The following is a 22,189-nucleotide window of genomic DNA, read 5'->3' as shown; positions in this document are numbered from 1 at the left end:
AAATGCGACATTTAGCGTTGGTGTTGCGACAAATATCGGTGGGCAAATTTTTGCGACATTTAATGTTAAAGGTGCGACATTTAGCGGTAGATGATTTTGCGACAATTAGCGTTGGTTGCGACATTTAACGTCAACCTTGCGACATTTATTTGTGGTTGCGACATTTAGCGGCGTTGCGACATTTAACGTTGCCACAATCATCATAAGTCTTTGTCAGAATGTTTGTCGATGCCCTAGGTCAAAAACTAGGTCACTAGGTTAATTCGAGAGATTTGTGGGCGTTTTACTTTTTATATAGGTAGGTAGAGTTACAGTGCATGACATGGTACAATATAATTATGTCAGTGCACGTGTCCTCTGCGGTGTAGGTGCGTAGCCCAAAAATCGAGCGATTGTGGTTACTCTATTCATGTACGTGTTTGGTCCAGTATTTGAGAAAGATAACTACTGCAGAAAGAGGCTTATCCATTTTGAGTAGATTCTAATTTCTCGATTGCAGTGTGTCATACTGTATCAGTTTATGCGCTTATTTACGAACTTGTATACACTTCCGAATGTCAGCAAATACCAAATAAGGTAAAAACTGATTTAAATCGTTTCTTCAAAACAAGCATTTATAAGGCTTGGACCAATATCAATGACAATGTAAAAATAGATCTTAATCATCATCAGAGCTTTGACATATATACTGTATAATATACTACATGAACTGTTGATAATAGGTAAAACACACAAAATCCTTTATTCGTTTTATCGAAAAAACTATTCGTTACGAAGGAATAATTTTCAGCCATTAGCACTGATGAAAATGATTAAATATCGATTACAAGAGGAAAAGTGGTCCATATCGCAAACCTATGGAGAACAGTTCTGTATATTACGTAATAACAGCAAATGGGTGGCCTAATGAAATATCTCATAAACAATGGGCCTTTACTTTACTCACAGGTGGATGGATGGCAATTTAATTCACACGTCCAGTACAACCACTTAAACTTCATTATAAATAGCATAAAGGCCGAGGTGATCGGATTCATCTTAAAGAACCTATACCACTTCTCGGAGTGAATCATTCCCTTTGTTGCTCAAGAGAAACCATAAATTGTGTTCTATCCAAACACGCGAACACCTTGTCCCCATCAATAAATGATAGGGGAGATGATGGGACAGGGTGCTTATATTTGTGATTTAATGCCTTAGCAGTTTAAAAGTACCTCAAAGATAACACAGATTAAGTAAATGTATTTCGTATTGCGACAAGTTCGATTTTAAAATATTGTAAAATATTAGCCTGAAAAGACAATTACTCGTATATAACATATGTTGAAAAGTAATAGACATTTTTTTTTTATTATTGAAACCGATATGTTGAAATTACCAAAGTTGAGTTCAAAAACGCAAAACATGTCAAAATGGAGGCACTGAAAATAAACAATGTATTTCATAAATTTATTCTTGACGGAAAGTCCAGGACAATAACTGGAGATTGTTCATATCAAATGCATTCATTATTAAATCTTGTTTAAGGTCAAAAATGATCTCAAAAATGTCAGTGAATGTTCGTAATATATTTCTTTATTGTACTTGCTACACAAAATTGATCCATACCTTAAATTATACTATGAGTCAATCTAATATATAGGTTAGAATGAATGAGATATACTAATCTAATTTTAGAAATTATGAATTAGACGGATGTAAACAATTTGATTTTTTTAAGTACATATAACGTCCTCACCTAGGATTATCATGGTCACTAATTTATTTTGATAATAAATTACTAACAGAAAAAAAAAGCATTGCTATATTACGTTTAAACATGCATATAATGATTATACCATCATGGCGTAAAGATGACATGTGAATTTTATGTATTTGTTGAAAAAATCTCAGGTTCATTTTTAGTTCAACTATTTGAAAAATACGTAGGGTTATTGTAATTGCCTTGACGCCGGTGTAACGTTAAGTATTGACCCCGTTGAAAGTTGAGCCCATTGAGGAAATGTTGGCGGGTTCAATTCTCAACGTTGAAAAGGGACCTGTTGATCAAAATCTAAATTAAATGTTTAAATGTTGACGGGGTCAATTCTCAACCTTTGAGAAAGGACCCATTGGGTCTATTTTCAACGGGGTCAGTATTTACCGGCGTCGGCATTGCATTCACTCTCACTCTGACTTATATCTCATAATGATATGAGCCGCGCCATGAGAAAACCAACATAGTGGCTTTGCGACCAGCATGGATCCAGACCAGCCTGCGCATCCGCGCAGTCTGGTCATGATCCATGCTGTTCGCTAACGGTTTCTCTAACTGCAATAGGTTTTGAAAGCGAACAGCATGGATCCTGACCAGACTGCGCGGATGCGGAGGCTGGTCTGGATCCATACTGGTCGCAAAGCCACTACGTTGGTTTTCTCATGGTGCGGCTCAGTTATGGATTGTCTGGATGAGGTTCTCGATGAGAACTTGGTGTTCATGAGTCTTGGTTTGGATGAGAACTTAAACGAAGACTTTATAGATCACTTTTACTTACAGACATCGATAATACGTGCAACAGAAATCATTGTAACGTTGTTATGACTAATATATTATACAGAAGCAATTTCAAATATTGTTGTTGATGCTGCCAAAACTGTAATTTTATTTAGCAAAAGTAGGTTCACCAGAAGTCTAATTCTTCGAAACCTCGTAAACCATGGTTTGATGACATGACTGTTGTAAAAATCTCCGAGACGTGATTATTATCAAAGGATACTCTAAGTTGGATGTGAAAAAGGAAACCATAGCAGTAAACAGCAAGAAGTGTTTAAAGGAATTCGAAAAAAGTTTAAGTCATTTTATTATCAAATTGTTTAAAAAAAACTTAAAGATACAGATCCTAAATCTTATTTGTTTAAACACATTTGAGCCGCGCCATGAGAAAACCAACATAGTGGCTTTGCGACCAGCATGGATCCAGACCAGCCTGCACATCCGCGCAGTCTGGTCAGGATCCATGCTCTTCGCTTTCAAAGCTTATTGCAATTAGAGAAACCACTAGCGAACAGCATGGATCCTGACCAGACTGCTGGTCTCGATCAATGCTGGTCGCAAAGCCACTATGTTGGTTTTCTCATGGCGCGGCTCATTTTATTTCCCACTATGTACATTTTAGATAATAAGATACTACATGAAAGTTGGATTGGACTGGAAGTCCTCTCCATAAATTTTATTGAAGGAATCTGGTGAGAAAACAATTTTAAGCGAAGTATTATATTTGACGAACGAATACTATCTTTACAAACAATCTACCAGTCCAATTGTACTTTCCAATATATAGGACTGGGTACTTGAAATATTCTCCCTTAAAAAATGTATGCCATCTGTTCACTTTTCATGTAAATTAGCCATCAACGAAGAAAAACATATATCGCCGCTACAGTGTTTAAACAGGATCCATTACCAAATTATAAAATTAGAACTAGTGAGTCAGTAGTGCGGATCTTTTACCTATACTGGTAAACTGTGTTACGCATTTTTCTATAACTTTGTTTTTGACCTAGACATTTGTTATGATAACTGTAATGCATAAACGCTTTTCACGCTCTATAATTAATCTTTTTATCAACGTTTTGTTTACTTAATATATGTATACGTATGTGTGTGCTATCACATGATGATATATAACTGGTGAAATATCATACACAATTACACCATTGATCTTACGGATTTACATGAATGACGAGTACTAAATGAATTAAGTACATCAAAGTTGTGTTAAAGTACATATTTGAAACAAACATTCGGCTAGACTCGGATTTCGTTAAATCAATATAAAACACACATTGAGCATATTACGTTCTACAAAAAATTGAAAACTGGAATAAAAGTTTTAAAAATGGAAGAAGTAGACGAAAAACAACCTCTATTATCTAACGATACAAGCCTTACCATAAATAAACTGTCATATACAGAAAGTGGCGGGGATAAATCGTAAGTTTAATTTATTGTTTATATACAGGTATGGATATAAATAAACAGTTGCGCAATAAGCGCGCATGTGTTCATTTTATTGGCTTCTTTTTCATGGTATATTTCAATCACAGAGATAATGTCATATGCTGGAGCCTGGCAGGTAAAATCGCTGATTAAAGTTTTAAAATAAAAATGAAGAGACAACACTGAACACATTTGTAATTGTCACAAAAGATGAGTCTGTTTGTTTGTTTTGTTGGGTTTAACACCATTCAGGTCGTATGACGAGTTTCCAAGTTTGATGGTGGAGGTAGACCTCAGGTGCCCCTTCGTGCATTTTTCCATCTCGAGTGGGCACCTGGCTAGTACCACCGACCTTCCGTAAGCCAGCTAGACGGCTTCCTTACATGAAGAATTCAATGCCACAAGAGATGCTCGATCCCACATCGGTAAGAGGCAAGCGATTTGAAGTCAGCGAACTTAACTACACTTCCACGAATGACCCTAAATATGAGTTTAGCAGGGGTGAGTGAAGACAAAAGTATCTATAGTATAGATGCACCCTACCAACAAATTACCCACCTCGTACACAAACTCTCACAATTGTTCATTCTGTAAAAAGCTGTTATAGTGGTTCGCATCAATCTACTCACACATGCTCTATAGGGTAGTAGTGTTATGGGAAGTCTCATAATGAGATCATATTTTAACTTATATTTTAGAGCATACGTAAATAAAATTATCGGAAGTATCAAATATAGCACAGAAATATTATATACGGGAACAATTTGTGCAGGTTTTCAGTAAACTGGGAGCTCAGTTTTTAAACTGAAGAAAGACCTATAGCAGGAATTAAAGCTGTATGTTTCTCTCCTGATTTAAGTTAATTAAACGAAAATAAAAGTTGAAACAACACAAAACTTTACATACTGGAACAATTTGTACTTAGTCTAGCTAAAACGGTTTTTATCTTTTTAATATGCTATTTTTTATACCCTCCTTTGAAACTTATTTATACAATTAAATGATAATCAGTTCATTTCATAATTACATTGTGAAATAGTCCTTCTTTTATCTCAGTGTGTCATTGATGTGATAAACTGTGGTTATTTTATTACGGTATTAGTCATGAATTGTGTTATCAAATTGACCTTAATTGGTCATGATATCATTTTACGCTCGGCTGAGGTTAAAGGTTAAAATGTCGGGCGCGTACAATATGATTTTTACACAACCTGGAGCTTGCCTGAGATACCTCTGTACATCCCGAATCTTTTCTCTTATTAGTGTCCAGGTATCGGGCCGATCGTGCGACTTAAACCATCAGCCACATTGAAACGGCTCCCGAGGCGGACAACTAAACCACTTTATTGCACATGTTTCGTGTACATTAAACAAAAAGAGTCTCTATTCCTGTTGATATGACAGTGACTAATAATTCATTGTTGTTACCAAATACGAGCTTCCATTTATTAAATCTGGACCGTAGAATTTTCATTTCGAAGTATTACTCATACAGACTGAAATTTTTTATCAGTTTATGTGCCCATTACTGAACTTGAATATACACTGTAGTGAATGTACACGTACTAAATGTTTTATCAGCGAATACCGTAAAGTTTAGTAAATACCAGCGAAGTAAAACAAATCGTTTTTTAAAAGTGACAGTGATTAATAATTCATTGTTGTTACCAAATACGAGCTTCCATTTATTAAATCTGGACCGTAGAATACTAGAATTTTCATTTCGAAGTATTACTCATACAGACTGAAATTTTTTATCAGTTTATGTGCCCATTACTGAACTTGAATATACACTGTAGTGAACGTACACGTACTAAATGTTTTATCAGCGAATACCGTAAAGTGTAGTAAATACCAGCGAAGTAAAACAAATCGTTTTTTAAAAGTTTATACTGGGGCTAGGGCAAATAATAAGGGCATCATCATCATCATCATCATAAATTAAGAACCTATTTTCGATTCTGATAGCTGTTCGAAGAAGTACCAAGCCCACAGTACACTTGTTTCATCTAAATCAAAATATTGATTCGTATTTATAAACAAAATACAATTTTAATGCTTCGAATTCTCAATTCACAAATGATAAGAACTCATTATTTGGTTTTGAATTTTCTTGCGGAATATTGTCGTTAAAATGAACCAATATTTCCATACAAATATATTTGTTTTTAAGATTTCGAAGGGGAGAACTGAAAATTTTTCGTTCAATTGACATGTTGTAATTTCGACATCAGGTTTCGTTAAAGCCAAATAAAATTATTTTGTAAACGAGGTTATCTGAGGTAAAATTTCTATTCCACGGATATATTTCTTTATATTTCTTAAGGTAGTAGATCCGTGTTGACTCTCGCTAAAATACGTATTATCCGTTTCGGTATTCTCCGTTTTTTTCCGGAAAGATACGTGCGCGTAGAGCTACATTACGTCCGAAGAATTACGAATTGTCTAACGGAAATAGCCGAGTGTCGTTACGGGTCCACTACGTTCAAGGTCGGCCTTACCGAACATCGTCTCCCAACTTTTAAAAGTGCTGTAAAATCAAAATATATTCAGCTACACTCTGTTTAAATTTAGCATTTTGATAAATGAAGTGATGTGAACCAATCAGTATTCAGTGTTTCCTGCCTTACCTTTCTCTCAGTTTCTAATCAATCACCACACTAGAAATTAAAAAAAAGGCTTCGAAAAACTTTGTTAGCGATTGTATTAGTTCGCGAAACTGGAAGAATTGACGGCGGCTCCAACAGAAACAAGTTATATGATTTATACCTTGTATTAAGTATTCAAATGAGAGTGTCTTTCGGCTGGCGAAATTCGTTTACAAAATTTCTAATATTAGTTCTAACCTTTCTATCTTATCAGTACCACCGAAGGTTTGTTTACATTACCGGTATGTTGCTTTAAATGTGAATCAAGTCTTAACATTCCGCAGTTTTATTGTAGATGCTACAGTGCAGTAAGAAAGTCCATATGTGCTCCGAAAGGTTACATACTAAAAAGTACAATTATATTAACGTTAGAAGTGATTCAGAAAAAAAAACAGAATTTACTGTTAACGGAATATATGGAAAAGGAAAATAACTAAAAATTTGATATATTCATGATAAAGTACATATTTATTATTAATAGTGTATATATAGTCTTAAATATTTAAAGAATTCATGTCGTCGGAAAAGATTCCCAACGGGAAAAGTGAAAAACAAGTTGTTGTGGAAACCAAAGAGGAAGGGTTTGTTTCACATTTTACCTACATCAGTTTCAATTTTCATCTGTCAATTATTATTTGTTATTTTTATACGTAATTTTTCATCTTTACTTGTTTTAGTCTTAACATAATTTATTTTTAGTACATTTAAATAATAACAGATTGGAAGATTCGTAGTCGTATAATAACTGTAAGTGTGGCTATCTCTTTATCTAAGAAGGGTGAAATTCATGTCAGACACTATAGGTGAAGAGAAGATGACAATTAAAGTCTGCTAGAGATATACAATAACTGGGATTGTTGATTATGGGCCTTTAAAACTTGATATATATTGACCATATTGTGCCAAATAAGTCGATAAATGATACATGTACCGCCATATCAAATGAGCATGACACACTTACTGAACTATCGAAAGATAAAAGATAGATACTCTAACATTTTGTCGCGGCGTTTCGTTCGATTTCTTAATAAGGCTAAAAAATATTGTTTGTTTCCGGTAATAGGCCCCCCACCCCCCACCACCAAAAAAAAAAAAAGATTTTTTTAATTAATTTTTTTACAATGAGAAAGAGCAACACAAAGCAAAAAGTATAAAAAAAATAGCAAAAATATCGAATTTCTTTTTTCCAACGCCATAAAAACATTTAGGGTCGTGGCAAATTTTTAGGATGGGTCGGGATACCGAAAACAAACACTTTTTTAAGGCCACAATACCGTTGATGATAGAAAGCAACCCACATGGCAACTAACTGATTTCTTCGAAACATTTTGGTGTTACATCAAAATTCATTAAGGAATACAAATACAAACATAATACTAAATGTCCTTAAACTTTTGAGTGCTAGAAATATTTAAAATAAACATGTTTAGTCACCAATGCATTTCGTATAATTTACGGTACAAAGAAAAGTTAAATTTTTGTCTTGAGAAGATTCGTACGTCTCGAACTACGGAAAAAATAGCATTAACGTTTGTGCTATAAAACCCTGTCTAAGTTCATAGCTGTTTTAAATCAGTCTATACTGATACTTATACGTTGCCATATCTATCCTATCTAAAGGGATGTAACAAAATATTATCTTAAACTGATTCAGCATGTATTTTTTTCTTTTAATTATCTGAATAAATTAACAGACTATGAAATTCAGTTAGTATGATTTGAGCTGACTGAATTTTTTAAGGACTGAATGTATTTTTACACGGATATATAAACCCCATTTGGGCATCATCATGATATTTATATTTTACAGTAGCACAAAATACTGGTGGTTTAAAAATTCTTTCTAGGAGTATCAGATGAAAAACTATCGGTCAGTACAACATTTAGACAAAAATCTACCAACGTATGGAGGTGACAGATTTTGTAGGCTATGTCAATAAGGAAATTTTATCAAATATGGAGTTAAGTAGCGACCCGTTCACAATATTGTTACAAACTATGAGTTAAACTAAAATCTAGGTTATCTGAATCATGAACGATGTGTACCTTACATAACGAAATTTATGTTTTCATTGCTAATTTTAGACATGATGAACAAATGACCAAAGATCAGACGGAAATGAACAATTAGGTAAATAGACTATGTAAAGGTTTATCAACTGTCAATGAAAAATAAATTATCAAAGTCTCACATTAATTTTGAAATTACTCACCAAACTGATGACAAGTTTTCAATACAATTATAAATTAAAAATGATTAACAAAAGATCCAACTCTTGACATTGAACGTGCACGTAATATATATTGTCATGAACACTTTTAAATGAAATGCTTTTTCTTGCCATCGAAAACATGGTCTGTATTTATCATTTTATGAGAACACTGTTAAGTTTTGTTCGGTTAAATGAAAAGACATTGAAAACTACAATTAGGCTTATCAGTGATTCAATGTTTGATTTTACCAAGTTTGACAGTGTGTAACAAAAAATCAAGTACTGGAATAAAACGATCCTTTTTTGTGCTTTTCGCACGCCTTAAAACGAAATAAAACGAAATGGAACACTTGTGTGTTGGACTGCGTCCATCTCGCCATCACCTAGTGTTAAATTTGCAATCAAACCTTTATCTTGAGTAACAAAAAGACGTTTGTTCTTCATTCGCATGTCCAATACACGACATAACATAACTTACGGTAAGGTGTGATTTTTGCACATGTTTAATGTTTAAAAGGACATGTCTCAAGATTTATGTAATTTCTTTCCAATTAGAATGCATTCCCATTTGCTGGTAAGTGACAGAAAAATGTAGAAAAATGTGATTCGGCGTGGTTAATGCAGTTACTGTAATTATTTAGAAAACACACACGCCCTAAGTCTGTATAATTTGCAGAAAGCACCGAGGATTAGTCAACGCTTTTGTGATGTGAGCCGTGCCATGAGAAAACCAACATAGTGGCTTTGCGACCAGCATGGATCCAGACCAGCCAGCGCATCCGCGCAGTCTGGTCAGGATCCATGCTGTTCGTTTTTAAAGCCTACTGCAATTAGAGAAACCGTTAGCGAACAGCATGGATCCTGACCAGACTATGTTGGTTTTCCCACGACGCGGCTCATGTAATAAGTAAAACAAAAAAAAATCTAGTTGTAGTTTAGGTCATTATGAATTATCATTTACAATTATAAATTCTGTCAAAATACGGCTAGTATTTCAGAAGTAAATACGAACAGGCAGAAAAAAAATCCGTATTGTACCTTGCAGGACTACTTTCATCTAATATGCATTGCCTGACACAAAACTTCGATAAACATTGAAGATTTTGTTCGATAACAAAATAACAGACACAAAGATGGAGGTGTATATTATTAACAGGGTCATTATAATGGAATTTTGTATACGGCTCTCGTGGATTTTGATCCGACCTGGCAAAATCCACTCGAGCAGAAGTATACCAAATCAAGCTACTATAATAATAACCCTATTTTATTGTTCTGAATATTCAATATACCTTTACATATGAAATGAAAATTATGATATTTTGAAGTAGTTCTTTCGGGCATGCACCTTTAGTAAGAGCCTATGGTAAGACAGGCATTTTTTGTTTAGATGCCATTCCGTCTTTAGATTTTGTTCTTATTTTTCAGAGATACAAGCAAAGATGAAAAGAAAGATGACAAGAAAACAGCGACATTCGGACAACTGGTAAGTTAGATTGTTTGTAAGTTTATTTATAGCCGCCACTGGTAATCCATGTGAGAAACCCCTCCAGAAGACTGTTAGTGGGAGGATAGAGCAAGATACAGATGACCCTCCAATTCCAGAAGCTTACCTGGTTCTTTAGCGTACTAGATGTATGTTAGTAATTTTTAGTTGGAGGAGCGGGGGCTGGATTTCCTACTACTCTATATACTGTCTGATATTCTTGAATATACCTAGAGGTTAATATACAGCTTGGTTGTGCCTTCTAGGTTGGGCCATTACGAAACTAGGTGTGCCATTATGGCTAGAAGGCACAGCGAGTCGGGTTTTTGTTGCCCTTTTTATTATATGCCTTTGCTTTATATTTGTTTTTGCATATTTTCATCACACTTAAAAGTATCATTTGAATTGCTTTTTTCATCACAATGCATTTATTATTTGACAATCGATCTGAAAATGATTCAGCACTCTTTCACACGCCATAATGACGATGCTTCATGACGTCAACGTCAGAACGCGTTGACGTTCCGGTTACCTGAGGCCATTATGATTATGGCGCGTGAGGCACACTGCGCCATTTTGGATCCACCGATGTCGGCCATAATGACCATTTTAAACGGCTTTTTTGTTACTATTTATGGTAAGGTATATAGTAGTTAATTTATAATGAAACCTACAAATAATAAGAACGTCCATATCTTGCAAAATCACTTAGTATTAATGACTTTTTTGTTACTTTCAGTTCCGGACGTCCGACTGTTTGGACATTTTCCTGATGTTTATAGGATCGCTGGCAGCCATGGTACATGGTGCTGGTTGGCCAGTGCTAATGATCTTCTTTGGTGACATGACTGACTCTTTCATAAATGGTAGCATTTTAGTAATGTTTCTGTTTTTGGTCCTTTGGTATCATAGAGTTATTTAAATGTTCTTGATGCCAGGGTTCCGTTTAAGCTGACCCGGTGTACGGGGGTATGAGGAGGTGACCCATTTAATGACCTGTCAAGGACAGATTCAAACAAGCCGCTGCCGTGTCTACCATCATTCTCTCAAGTTGTGTTCTAAGCTTCCAAAGCGTCTTACTGTAGATTAGTTTAAACTAGCACGCGGTCATAGTGTTAGATATTTTCTTACGTATTCATAATACCTGATGAATTCAGAAGACATAAAAAGTTGGAAAGACAAAACACAACATAATAACTTAGCTTTACCAGCAACCAAAAAACATGAAACATATTCAAGGACCACGAACTTAAAAGTCGAAATCAGTCGTTCATTGTTTAATACTTTTGAAAAGGGGCAATTTGAATATTTATATGAAAACTAAGAAAATTATCTAAGAAAAGATTTATAAATATCTACATTCTGCCTGTCCGTGACGGTCGTTTTTTGAAATGCGCTGTAATCGATAACGTTGCATTGTTATAACATGCTGCTTGCGTGTAATCAGGTAGAACGTTCCATAGATGTCGTCAAAGTTGCTCTGTGTAGCGAAATTAGTGACCGGAAAGCTTATTCTAATGTTAAATACATCGAAATATACGCAAATTATATATAAAAAAAACTTGTTTACAAATTGGAAGGAAATTAAATGTAGATATAAGAAATGATATGTTTCGAAGTTCATGCGAAATGGGTTTGCCGATCATATTCTGTCGTTCATTTCGCATGAGCTCAAAAAAATCATTTCTTAAATGTGACAGATGCACCACTGAAACTAGTAATGTTAATATTGGTGTTTTTTAAAGCTGACTTAATGGAATATTGACTCATTTTGTGTAAAGAATAATCTTGCATTTATATTTTTCAGTAAATGTATCTGACATAAATCCGAATGACACGTCGGCATTGTTTGACGAATTTAACTCTGACATGACAAAATACTCTCTGTACTACATCTACATTGGTGCCGCTGTCTTCGTGGCCTCATATATACAAGTATGTAAAACATAATTGCTAGCATCATTTGTCACGGACATGTAAGTCCTCTTCTTTACACATTTTTCCTGCTCGAATTTTAATGGAGACGTGTCCACGTCTGAAACAACTTATTATATATATAAGCGTTTTTCTGTTTTTCTGTGTTTATCTTAATAATGTCTCAATAGAAATAATGTAGCTTTCTATTTACATTTAAGGAACTGTTATTTAGATTATAGTCTCTGTTATCAATTTTGTCGTTCAGGGAGTATTCACTTTTACCTCTTTAAATTTGACACAATTTCTGCAATTTCGATTACATAACGCCTTACTTCGTGTTCTACACCATTTGCAGTCAGAAAACATCAGCATTTGGAAAGACAAAAATTAATATGTTAACGTAGCTATACGCTGTGTAATTCAAATCTTCAGCAGATCGACGTGTTCTTTATCAATTTAGGTTGCATGTTGGACAGTAGCCTGTGAGAGACAGGTTCACCGGATACGGAAGCAGTTTTTCCGCGCCATCTTGCGGCAAGAAATTGCTTGGTTTGATGTTCACCAAAGCGGAGAACTAACTACTAGATTAGCCGAGTAAGACTTTGTTGAAAATACCTCTTCAGAAATATCCAAATTTATTTTTTTTTGAAGAAAGCCGTGGTTTAGGCCAGTCTTAGATGTTCACATACGGATTAGTAGAGGAGTTTTGACCCACATATTTTAGAGTAAACGAACATAACTTATCTCTTTTACATTTCATGATTTTCAATTGATATAAAATGCTAATAAACAAATTCAGCATAACACGCTATATCGTAATGCTAAAATATTTATGTTTGAAAACGTTCTTTGAGATTTACAAAGTTTTTCGTATTCTAGTATGAATTGGTGTTAATTGTTGTGTTCTTACAAAAGACACCTAGATTCTTTTCTATTGACAGATCTTTTTAAAAAGCTTAATTACGTATATCTGCTTCGATTAATTCCAGCGATCTTTAGGGTGTGTCACCATGCCAATGTTTTTCTTCTTTAACAATATTCTGTTCGCGATTGTCAGCGAAGTTAATGTCTCAGAAAGTACACTTTACAACTGAATAAAACATCACACACTTCTTCACCATGGTAATAATAACCTAATGACATATGTCACGTAACTCTGGCGTTCGTTTTTGTGAAAATATGTCCCATCTCCCCAACCGCATCCCCCACCCTCATCCAAAATACTACTTTATGTCTTGTGTTCGTAGATATTGTCTCTTAATATCCTTTCCCGCACCACACACACACACCTGCCCCATTATTTCTTTATTTTTTTACTTTGGTCTTGTGAAAATGCCGGAAATGCACTTAAAGAATATTTTTGATCAGATTTATAGATAAACACTTCATCTGATAACATTTTTTCATTGTAGTGATCTCGAGCGAGTCCGCGAGGGCCTGGGCGACAAATTTAGTTACGCAATACAGTTCCTGGCTCAGTTTTCATCTGGGTTTGCTATCGGGTTTTGGAAAGGCTGGAAGCTCTCTCTGGTTATGATGTCATTGTCGCCATTGCTTGCTATTGGTGGAGCTTTTTTATCAAAAGTATGTTTGATGTGTATTTTCATGCTTGATCAAGTGTTACTATATGATATATTATTGCATCGGAGGTCACCATGACGGTAGGGGGCCTCCGTGTCCGAGTGGTTAAGGTCGCTGACTTCAAATCACTTGCCCCTCACCGATGTGAGCTCGAGCCTCGCTCGGGGCGTTGAATTCTTCATTGAGAAAGCCATCTAGCTGGCTTATGGAAGGTCGGTGGTTCTTCCTAGGTCCATCCGTGATTAAATAATGTACGGAGGGGCACCTGGGGTCTTCCTCCACCATTAAAACTGGAAAGTAGCCATATGACTGAATTGTGTCAGTGCGACGTTAAACTACACCAAACAAACAAACATCGTGACGATCAATTATCACTACTATGGTTTACACGTGTTATCAGTACTGCAATCATTATTTGTATTGAAGAGAAAATACGAATCGCATATAAATGATAAGTTACTATATTGTTTTTATAAAGAATGAATAAGAATATCGGGACCAAGGAAATTGTTCGGTTCAGAGAGGTTTCCGGAATAGAGGAGTTCGGATTAAGGAGGTTCCACTGTACATACAATACAAAATACCGAATCAAAAAGTATGAAATACGAATATGAAATTATATATGGCAAAGACAATTGATACCTTTGTATGTTTACTTTCGTAATAAGTAATTACATGAACGCAAAGCAAGTTACTTTAAAAAAAAGTTGTTTATTTTTTAGCGATCCCTTAAATAAAACAGCGGAATTAAAGCACGTGATTTGGCAACTAAATAGAAACCAAGGAATAGCGCTACCAAATGCTCTTTATATAAATCATATTAGAATCGCAATAATATATAGGAGATACGTTTTTAACCCTCACCCTGCTAAATTTCTATAATGAACGTGTCCGTCTTTCAGTTTGGACAGTACCATTAGCTGTTAAAAGTGGCGCTTATCAAAAAGATACTGACTGAAAGGCGAACAGTGCAGTCTGATCATGATCCACACTGGTCGCAAAGACAGACTCAGTCGTGTCCAGTATAATAAGGGATAATTAATTCAAACTTACATGTCGCATGGAGCAGTTTACACGTGCTACACGCACACTTGCAGTTAGTTTAACTCAAACACGCTTCTGCTACATGTACATACATTTTCAAACGCAAGAAGAATGCTATTCTCTTGTTAATATGTTGAGAAGCTTATCTGAAATGGTATTGTTCAATATTTTACTGGTACACTCGGGGCGTTGAATTATTGAGGAAGCCATCTAGCTAGCTTGTGGGAGGCCGGTGGTTCTACCTAGGTTTTGATTAGTAATGAAATAATGCATGGAGGGGCACCTCTGGTCTTCCTCCATAAAGAGCTGGAAAGTCGCCATATGACCTATAATTGTGACCTTAAACCCAGCAAAAGCAGTTATACGTAAATGTCTGTATTCATGAATTTGACAAAAACAGATCGTTGCACGGATATAATACGTTTCAGCTGATAGCAAATTTTTCCAAGAGAGAACAGGAGATTTACGCAGAAGGTGGCGGTGTGGCTGAGGAGGTGTTGTCGTGTATCAGAACTGTGGCGTCTTTCAACGGTCAAAATCAGGACTTAAAAAGGTAAATTTGTATATTAAATCACAAACCGTTACAGGAATATCGGACGATTTAGAAAACACGATTGGTTAATCATAATATCAGAACTGTGGTGACTTTCAACGGTTAAATGCAGGACTTAAAAGCTTATATCTTCTATGCGAAACGCGCCATCTTTTCTCGAAACAAGGACGTTGAATTAAAAGTTATCACAAGTTTCGCAGTGAATCATCGGAACATTGCAGTGTGAAATATATCTGGTAATCTCCTAGTGAAAAGTATCAAATGTGTTTTTCACTGGTAAGAAACCATAAAATGGTTTTTAGTCAAAACATAAAAAAACAACAACTTTTTTTTTGTTTTACATGCAAAATCAAACTGTATTTCACCCATGTACGCAATAACTTAACATTTTTTGGTCTTGGGTATTTGACGATATTAAATAAATAGATAAATAAATAAATGAATAGATATTATGAGCATAAACTAATACTATTCCAAATGCATATTTTATATCTTTTCTCTACCATTAGATACGAGGAGAAACTTGACTACTGTAAGAAACTGGGTATCAGAAAGTCCTACGTTTCTGGATTCGGTGTAGGATTCACCATGCTTGTCATGTTCTCGGCCTACGCCCTGGCGTTTTGGTAAGTACTGTACACAATACCTGTAATTTTTTATCTTTAAAAAAATACATTTTTCTATTTTTTAAATGAATAGGGTTTGGTGGTGAACTCAGTTATGTTGTAGCCTGCCCACTTAGCTCAGATAATGGATCGCGGGGTCGTGAGTTAGATCCTTGGGCTAGGCGCATGTTCTCCGTGACATTGTGTCTGCAATCATTCGTCCTCCACGTCTGATTCATGTGGAGAAGTTGGCAGTCACTTGTGGAGAACGGGTTTGTACTGGTACACAATGAAGGAACACTAGTTATATTAAGTCTCCGCCGTTATATAACTGATTGAACTACTGTTGAAAAACGACGTTAAACCTTAAACAAACGAACAAAGAATTATGCTGTAGTTTTTCCCATTTATTTTTACTGGACATAGTACTGGTGTAGTTCGCATAAAGAAAACCCTAAAACAAAAAAAAGTAAAATCACGAACATGAAACAATGCGAATTGTAATACAACAATAGCAAACGTAAAAATACGCAGATTTCAACAAACAATATATGAATAGTTATAAAACAGCGAGAAGATACATGTGTTCACTTTGAGCTGATTCTCTAGAATGATGTATAGCGGACCATGCAAATGTTAGTTCGCGCCAAAAAGGTTGTTATATATGTACACAATCTAAACTGTATTCATTTTGTATAAATTTCTCTGTGAAGTTGTAAATCGTGTAACCATAAAACATAAACATTCCACCGCCTATCTGTTAATTCTAGGTATGGTACAGAGCAAGTAAAATCTGGAGACATGACAGGAGGAAAAGTTCTAACGGTAAAGACTTATATAAATATCAGATATTTTTATTTGAAATGGGCGTGCCCTATGAATATACACATAGACAATGAAGCTTTTTGACTTCGAATCACTCGCTTTTCTACTCCTGGGTCGGGGAGGGAGGGTTTTGGGGTTGGGTCCAGCGTCAAGTACACATATTTGCCCTCATATATGTGTATTATTACGTAACTATAAATTGCACACCTTGAGCTTGAACTTGGGTCTCAAGGTCTCGTTTGGTGTGTAAAACATTTTTGTCGAGCCCGCTTGCGGAAGCGAAGACATAGTTGTCCAAATGGCTGTTCGGTGTATGTGCGTGCGTCCGTCCATCCGGATTTGTTTGTCCGGACCATAACTTTGACATGCATGGAGGAATCTTGTTTATTTTTGGCAAGAATGTTTAACTCAATGAGACAAATTGTCATGTGCAAACCCAAGGTTCTTATCTGAAAGGTCAAGGTCACAGTTAGGGGTCAAAGGTCATTTTAGAGCTTGTCCAGGCCATAACTTTGGTAAGTATGGAGCAATCGTTTTTTCTTTGGCTTAAATGTTTACCTCTATGAGACGGAGTGTCGTGCACAAACCTCGGGTCCCTATCTCAAAGGTCAAGGTCACATTTGGGGGTCAAAGATCATTTTAGAGCTTGTCCGGGCTGTAATTTTGCCAGGCATAGATCAATCTTTTTTCTATTTTGACATAAATGTTTGTCTCAATGAGACAGAGTGTCACGTGCAACTGCCAGACCCCTAACTCAAAGGTCAAGGTCATACGTAAAGGTCAAAGGTCAAAACTTGGTGCAGGTTTCCTTGTCCAGGCTGTAACTCAGCCATGGATTGAGGGTTTCTTAAATAACTTGGCACAATTGTTTGCCTCAATGAGACAGTCTGTCAGGCGTAAGTACTTAAAAGGTCAAGGTCACACTTAGGGGTCAAAGGTCAAAAGTTGACGCAGTTTCTCTTGTCTAGGCTGTAACTTAGCCATGAATGGAGATGTACTTAAATAACTTGACAGAAATGTTTGCCGCAATCAGTCCTTTTGACAATTGGCGGGCTCGACATGTTGCCCGTGGGCATCTAGTTTTATATGAGGAAGCCTCACACATAGGTTACGGAAAGTAGGTGGTTCTACCTAGAGGCCTGAAATAATGTCTGTTTCGGAAACTTGAGTCTTCCTTCACTATAATATTAAAAGCCAACATTTTTGTCAGTTTTGATTTAAACAGAAGAAACAAAGACTAGGGAGCAGTAAAGTTCAGCCTGTAGAGCAGCGTCAAAACTTTAACTCTTTAACATACTTCTTAATAATACTTGCCTGGGACCGTATTCATAAAGCATCTTAAGTATAATTATGAGAAATTGATTATTTACTTAAGTATTACTTAGGTAAGAAATTTATTTTACTTAAGTATATTTGTTATTCATAAAACAACTTAATAAGTAATTCTTGGCTTTTATTGTGGACGAAAACATTGAAAAAAAAACAACATTAATTTCAGACAGATACAGCATGCACAATTATATTTAAAGTGCTTTTATCTGAAAAACAACACTTTAATCGTACTCACGACGTCATTTTATTTCTCAAGTTCTAGCAGTTTTATGAATAGGACTTAAGTTTTTTACTTAGACTTAAGCTGAAATCACCACAAACTTAAGTAAAATCTTCAACTTAAGTCAAAACTTATACTTAAGATGCTTTATGAATACGGTCCCAGGTCTTGGACATGAGTAATGTATTCAAAATTAAAGTAATTTAACGGTGAACGTTTATGGTGCAAAGGCAGACACTTTACATTAAAAAAGCAGTAAATAATCATTTCATAAAACTAAAAAAAGTCAACAAGTTTTTTGCCCAGTAATTTTTTAACTGTACCTTATGTGATCATTACCTTTTCAGAGAGATTTTGTTATTTTTCTAACGTTCTTGGAGTGAAATATTTCCCTATGGGACCATAAACCCTTATCATAATGGACACGATATCTTGATCAGCCAGCATGTCCGTTCAGTCTGATCAAGATCTGCACTGTTCGCCATTCAATCTATATCTTTTTGGTAAGCACCGTTAATGGTACTGTCCAAATTGAAAGATGGACAAGTTCATTGTTGAAATTTATCAGGGTAAGGGTTAAATATGTTCCTTATAACACTGTTTCTCTTCACTAGAAGCTGCCATTATGTCATTTACATTTATCTCCCTTGCAGGTGTTTTTCTGTGTGCTGATTGGTACATTTTCCATCGGCAACATCACTCCTCACGTCACGTCAATAGCCGGGGCAAAAGGTGCTGCCGCCGTTCTGATTGACATTATTGACAATGTAAGTTTCTATTTTGAAATACTTCTTTGAAATCACAAAGAATGTCACATTCTGTCTTCAATGTTTCATTTAATTTACAGAGAATGTCCGAGCCATGTTCTGATTATCAATTGACCTGAAACGTATCAATTATATCGCTCACAACTTCAGTTAATATGATCGAGATTCTTTAGTAAAACATATAATTTATTTAATTGCAAACGCTTTTTATGTTGAAACATTCCTATGATATGATAAAAAGGACTGAATGTGAGTTTTGACGTTGACATGTTTCATTGGCGTTATTTGCAGTTTTGAAGCTTACCTGACATGATTCCAGTGGTACGTTTCCATGTTGTAGTAGTTTATTGACATGATAACAAAGATAGTTATTCATTTCCAACATTAGTTTCCATGTTAAGACATTTGATCGGCATGATTGACAACGTATAAAAATGTTGTTGTTTTTTTCACAGGACCCAGAAATTGACGCTAGCTCGCGTGATGGGGAGATCCTGGCGGATATACATGGAAATATAGAATTCAAAGATGTCGAGTTTACTTATCCGACTAGAAAAGAAGTGCCGGTAAGAAAATAACTAACTTCAGTAATGGTAATCACATTATATAAGAAGAAAGACAATGTTTTATACTAGGGCCCTCCATGGCCGAGTGGTTTAGGTAGCTGACTTTGAATCATTTGCCTCGCACTGATGTGGGTTCGAGCCTTATTATTGTTGTGTTTTACATGTCAGGAGGCCATCCAGCTGGCTTACGGAAGGGCACCTCCACTGTGAAAAGTTACAAAGTCGCCATATGACCTATAATTGTGCCGGTGTTACGTTAAATCCAACAAAAAAATCAAAATAAACACATTAACATATCTATCAAAGTCAGTAATAATTATTCTTTTTCAGGTTTTGAAAGGTTTCGACATGACCGTGCGACCCGGGCAGACAGTAGCACTTGTTGGACCTAGCGGGTGTGGAAAATCTACAGCTGTTAATCTTGTACAAAGATTTTATGATCCTGATAGAGGAAGTGTAAGATTTACAGCCATACTATGTATTCACAGATTTAAACATTTGAACAAAAATAACAACCCTACCTATAGTAAGTTAGTAACGTCTCCTATTGTCTAAGGCCACAATGGCGGTCTTGGTTGACAGAATCAAACTCCTACGCAGTGATCTCCCTTGCCGCTACGCTGTCCGGAGACGCCAACATTAAATCGCCCCTATTGGATGTACGCACGTATTGAGTGTACAATATACTGACTAGAGGTTAGGGTTTAACGAAGGTTTAATAGTGTACATTCAATGCGTGCGTACACTCATTGCGGGAAAATTAATGCCGACCCAATGAGAGAGCGTAGCGGCAAGGAAGATCACTGCGTATGGCAAACTTACACATGATTATTATTGTTAAATGGGAAGAGAATATAATGGCATGTATAAGAAGGTTTTATAGTAGCGACCTGAATTCGAGATGGTCTTTATCTGTTTCATTATTAGTCTCCTACTGGTTGAAAACCAGTTTCGGGGACTTTAGGAATGCGCTTTTCCGTCAGTCCGTCCGCAAATTCGTGTCCGGTCCATTACTCTGTCATCCATGAAGGGATTTTAATATTACTTGGCACAAATGTTCCCCATGATGAGATGACGTGTCGTGCGTAAAACCCGGACCCCTAGATCAAAGGTCAAGGTCACAATTGGAGGTCAAAGGTCAACACGGCTTTTTTTCCTGTCCGGTTCATAACTCTCCCATCCATGAAGGGATTTTAATATTACTTGGAACAAACGTACCTTATAATAAGACGATGTGTCATGCATAACTTTCAGACCCCTAGCTCAAAAGTCAAGGTCACACTTAGCAGTCAAATGTAAACATAACATGAACAGGTTCTGTTTCGTGTCCGGTCCGTAACTCTGACATTCATTAAGGGATTTTAATATCACTTGGCACAAGTGTTCCCCATGATAAAACGACGTGTCATGCGCAAATCATGGACCTCTAGCTCAAAGGTCAATGTCACAATTGGGGGTCAAAGGTCAACAGAGTTTTTTTCCAGCCCGGTCCATAACTCTGCCATCCATGAAGGGATTTTAATATTACTTGGCACAAATGTTCCCCATGATGAGACAATGTGTCCTGCGCAAAACCCGAACCCGTAGCTCAAAGGTCAAGGTCACAATTGGAGGTCAAAAAAGTCAATAAGGTTTTTTTCCTGTCCGATCCAGAACTCTGCCATCCATCAAGGGATTACAATATTACTTGGCATAAATGTTCCCCATGATGAGACGACGTGTCATGCGCAACACCCAGAACCCTAGCTCAAAGGTCAAGGTCACACTTGGAGATCAAATGTCAATAGGATTCTTTTCCTGTCCGGTGTATAACTTTGTCATGCACAAAGGATTTAAATATCAGTTGGCACAACTATTCCCCTGGATGGGACAACATGTCATGCGCAAAACCCTGGCCCAAGGTCTAATGTCAAGGTCACACTTAGAGAGCAAAGGTCAGACACAAGAAAGACTTTGTCTGGAGCATTTCATCTTCATGCATGGAGGGATTTTGATATAACTTGGTACAAATGTTCACCAACATAAGACAGATTGTCATGCGCAAGAACCAGGTCCCTAGGTCTAAGGTCAAGGTCATATTTAGAGGTCAAAGGTCTAATTCAAGAATGACTTTGTCTGGAGCATTTCTTCTTTATGCATGGAGGGATTTTGATGTACTTGGACCAAATGTTCACCACCATGAGGCACCCTTGTTTTTAGAATTACGTCCCTTTGTTTTTCTATAAATAGATTATGTTGTAACTTTTTTATTACTGGCCGTAGAAAAAAATCGAGACCACTTTTCTGTGGTACAACATGCATGTTACATTCAATTTTTATGTGTATTTTGACTATCTCTACCTGGTAAAGAGTTTCTTGTGGACTTATATTATATAGCTTTTTTTAGGATTAATTTCCCTTTGTTGTTACTATAAATACTTATGTGATAACTTTTTTATAATCTGCCAAAAAAA

At 36.0% G+C, this 22,189-nt stretch overlaps 1 protein-coding gene across 3 annotated transcripts in view; it reads left to right on the top strand.

Annotated features, from left to right (window-relative positions):
• Nucleotides 1–3,554: 3,554 nt before the first annotated feature.
• LOC123537742 (ATP-dependent translocase ABCB1-like) overlaps nucleotides 3,555–22,189 on the top strand; it is a 41,052-nt gene continuing 22,417 nt past the window's right edge. The window contains exons 1-12 of one of the 3 annotated variants that reach the window (XM_045321508.2): nucleotides 3,555–3,973; nucleotides 10,269–10,326; nucleotides 11,066–11,192; nucleotides 12,134–12,261; nucleotides 12,704–12,837; nucleotides 13,656–13,827; nucleotides 15,297–15,421; nucleotides 15,931–16,047; nucleotides 16,797–16,851; nucleotides 19,057–19,170; nucleotides 19,626–19,736; nucleotides 20,067–20,192. In XM_045321508.2, the coding sequence (XP_045177443.2) occupies nucleotides 3,879–3,973; nucleotides 10,269–10,326; nucleotides 11,066–11,192; nucleotides 12,134–12,261; nucleotides 12,704–12,837; nucleotides 13,656–13,827; nucleotides 15,297–15,421; nucleotides 15,931–16,047; nucleotides 16,797–16,851; nucleotides 19,057–19,170; nucleotides 19,626–19,736; nucleotides 20,067–20,192 (1,362 nt within the window). In that variant the 5' untranslated portion in view covers nucleotides 3,555–3,878. Of the gene's footprint in view, nucleotides 3,974–6,912; nucleotides 7,209–8,733; nucleotides 8,759–10,268; nucleotides 10,327–11,065; nucleotides 11,193–12,133; nucleotides 12,262–12,703; nucleotides 12,838–13,655; nucleotides 13,828–15,296; nucleotides 15,422–15,930; nucleotides 16,048–16,796; nucleotides 16,852–19,056; nucleotides 19,171–19,625; nucleotides 19,737–20,066; nucleotides 20,193–22,189 lie in introns of those variants that run through there. The other 2 variants (XM_045321509.2, XM_053530059.1) reach the window with 2 other exon arrangements.

Source organism: Mercenaria mercenaria, chromosome 18 (assembly GCF_021730395.1).
Source record: "Mercenaria mercenaria strain notata chromosome 18, MADL_Memer_1, whole genome shotgun sequence".
Lineage (NCBI taxonomy): Eukaryota > Metazoa > Mollusca > Bivalvia > Venerida > Veneridae > Mercenaria > Mercenaria mercenaria.
Note: the sequence above shows the minus strand (reverse complement) of the source record. Positions and strands in the feature narration are given on the sequence as shown.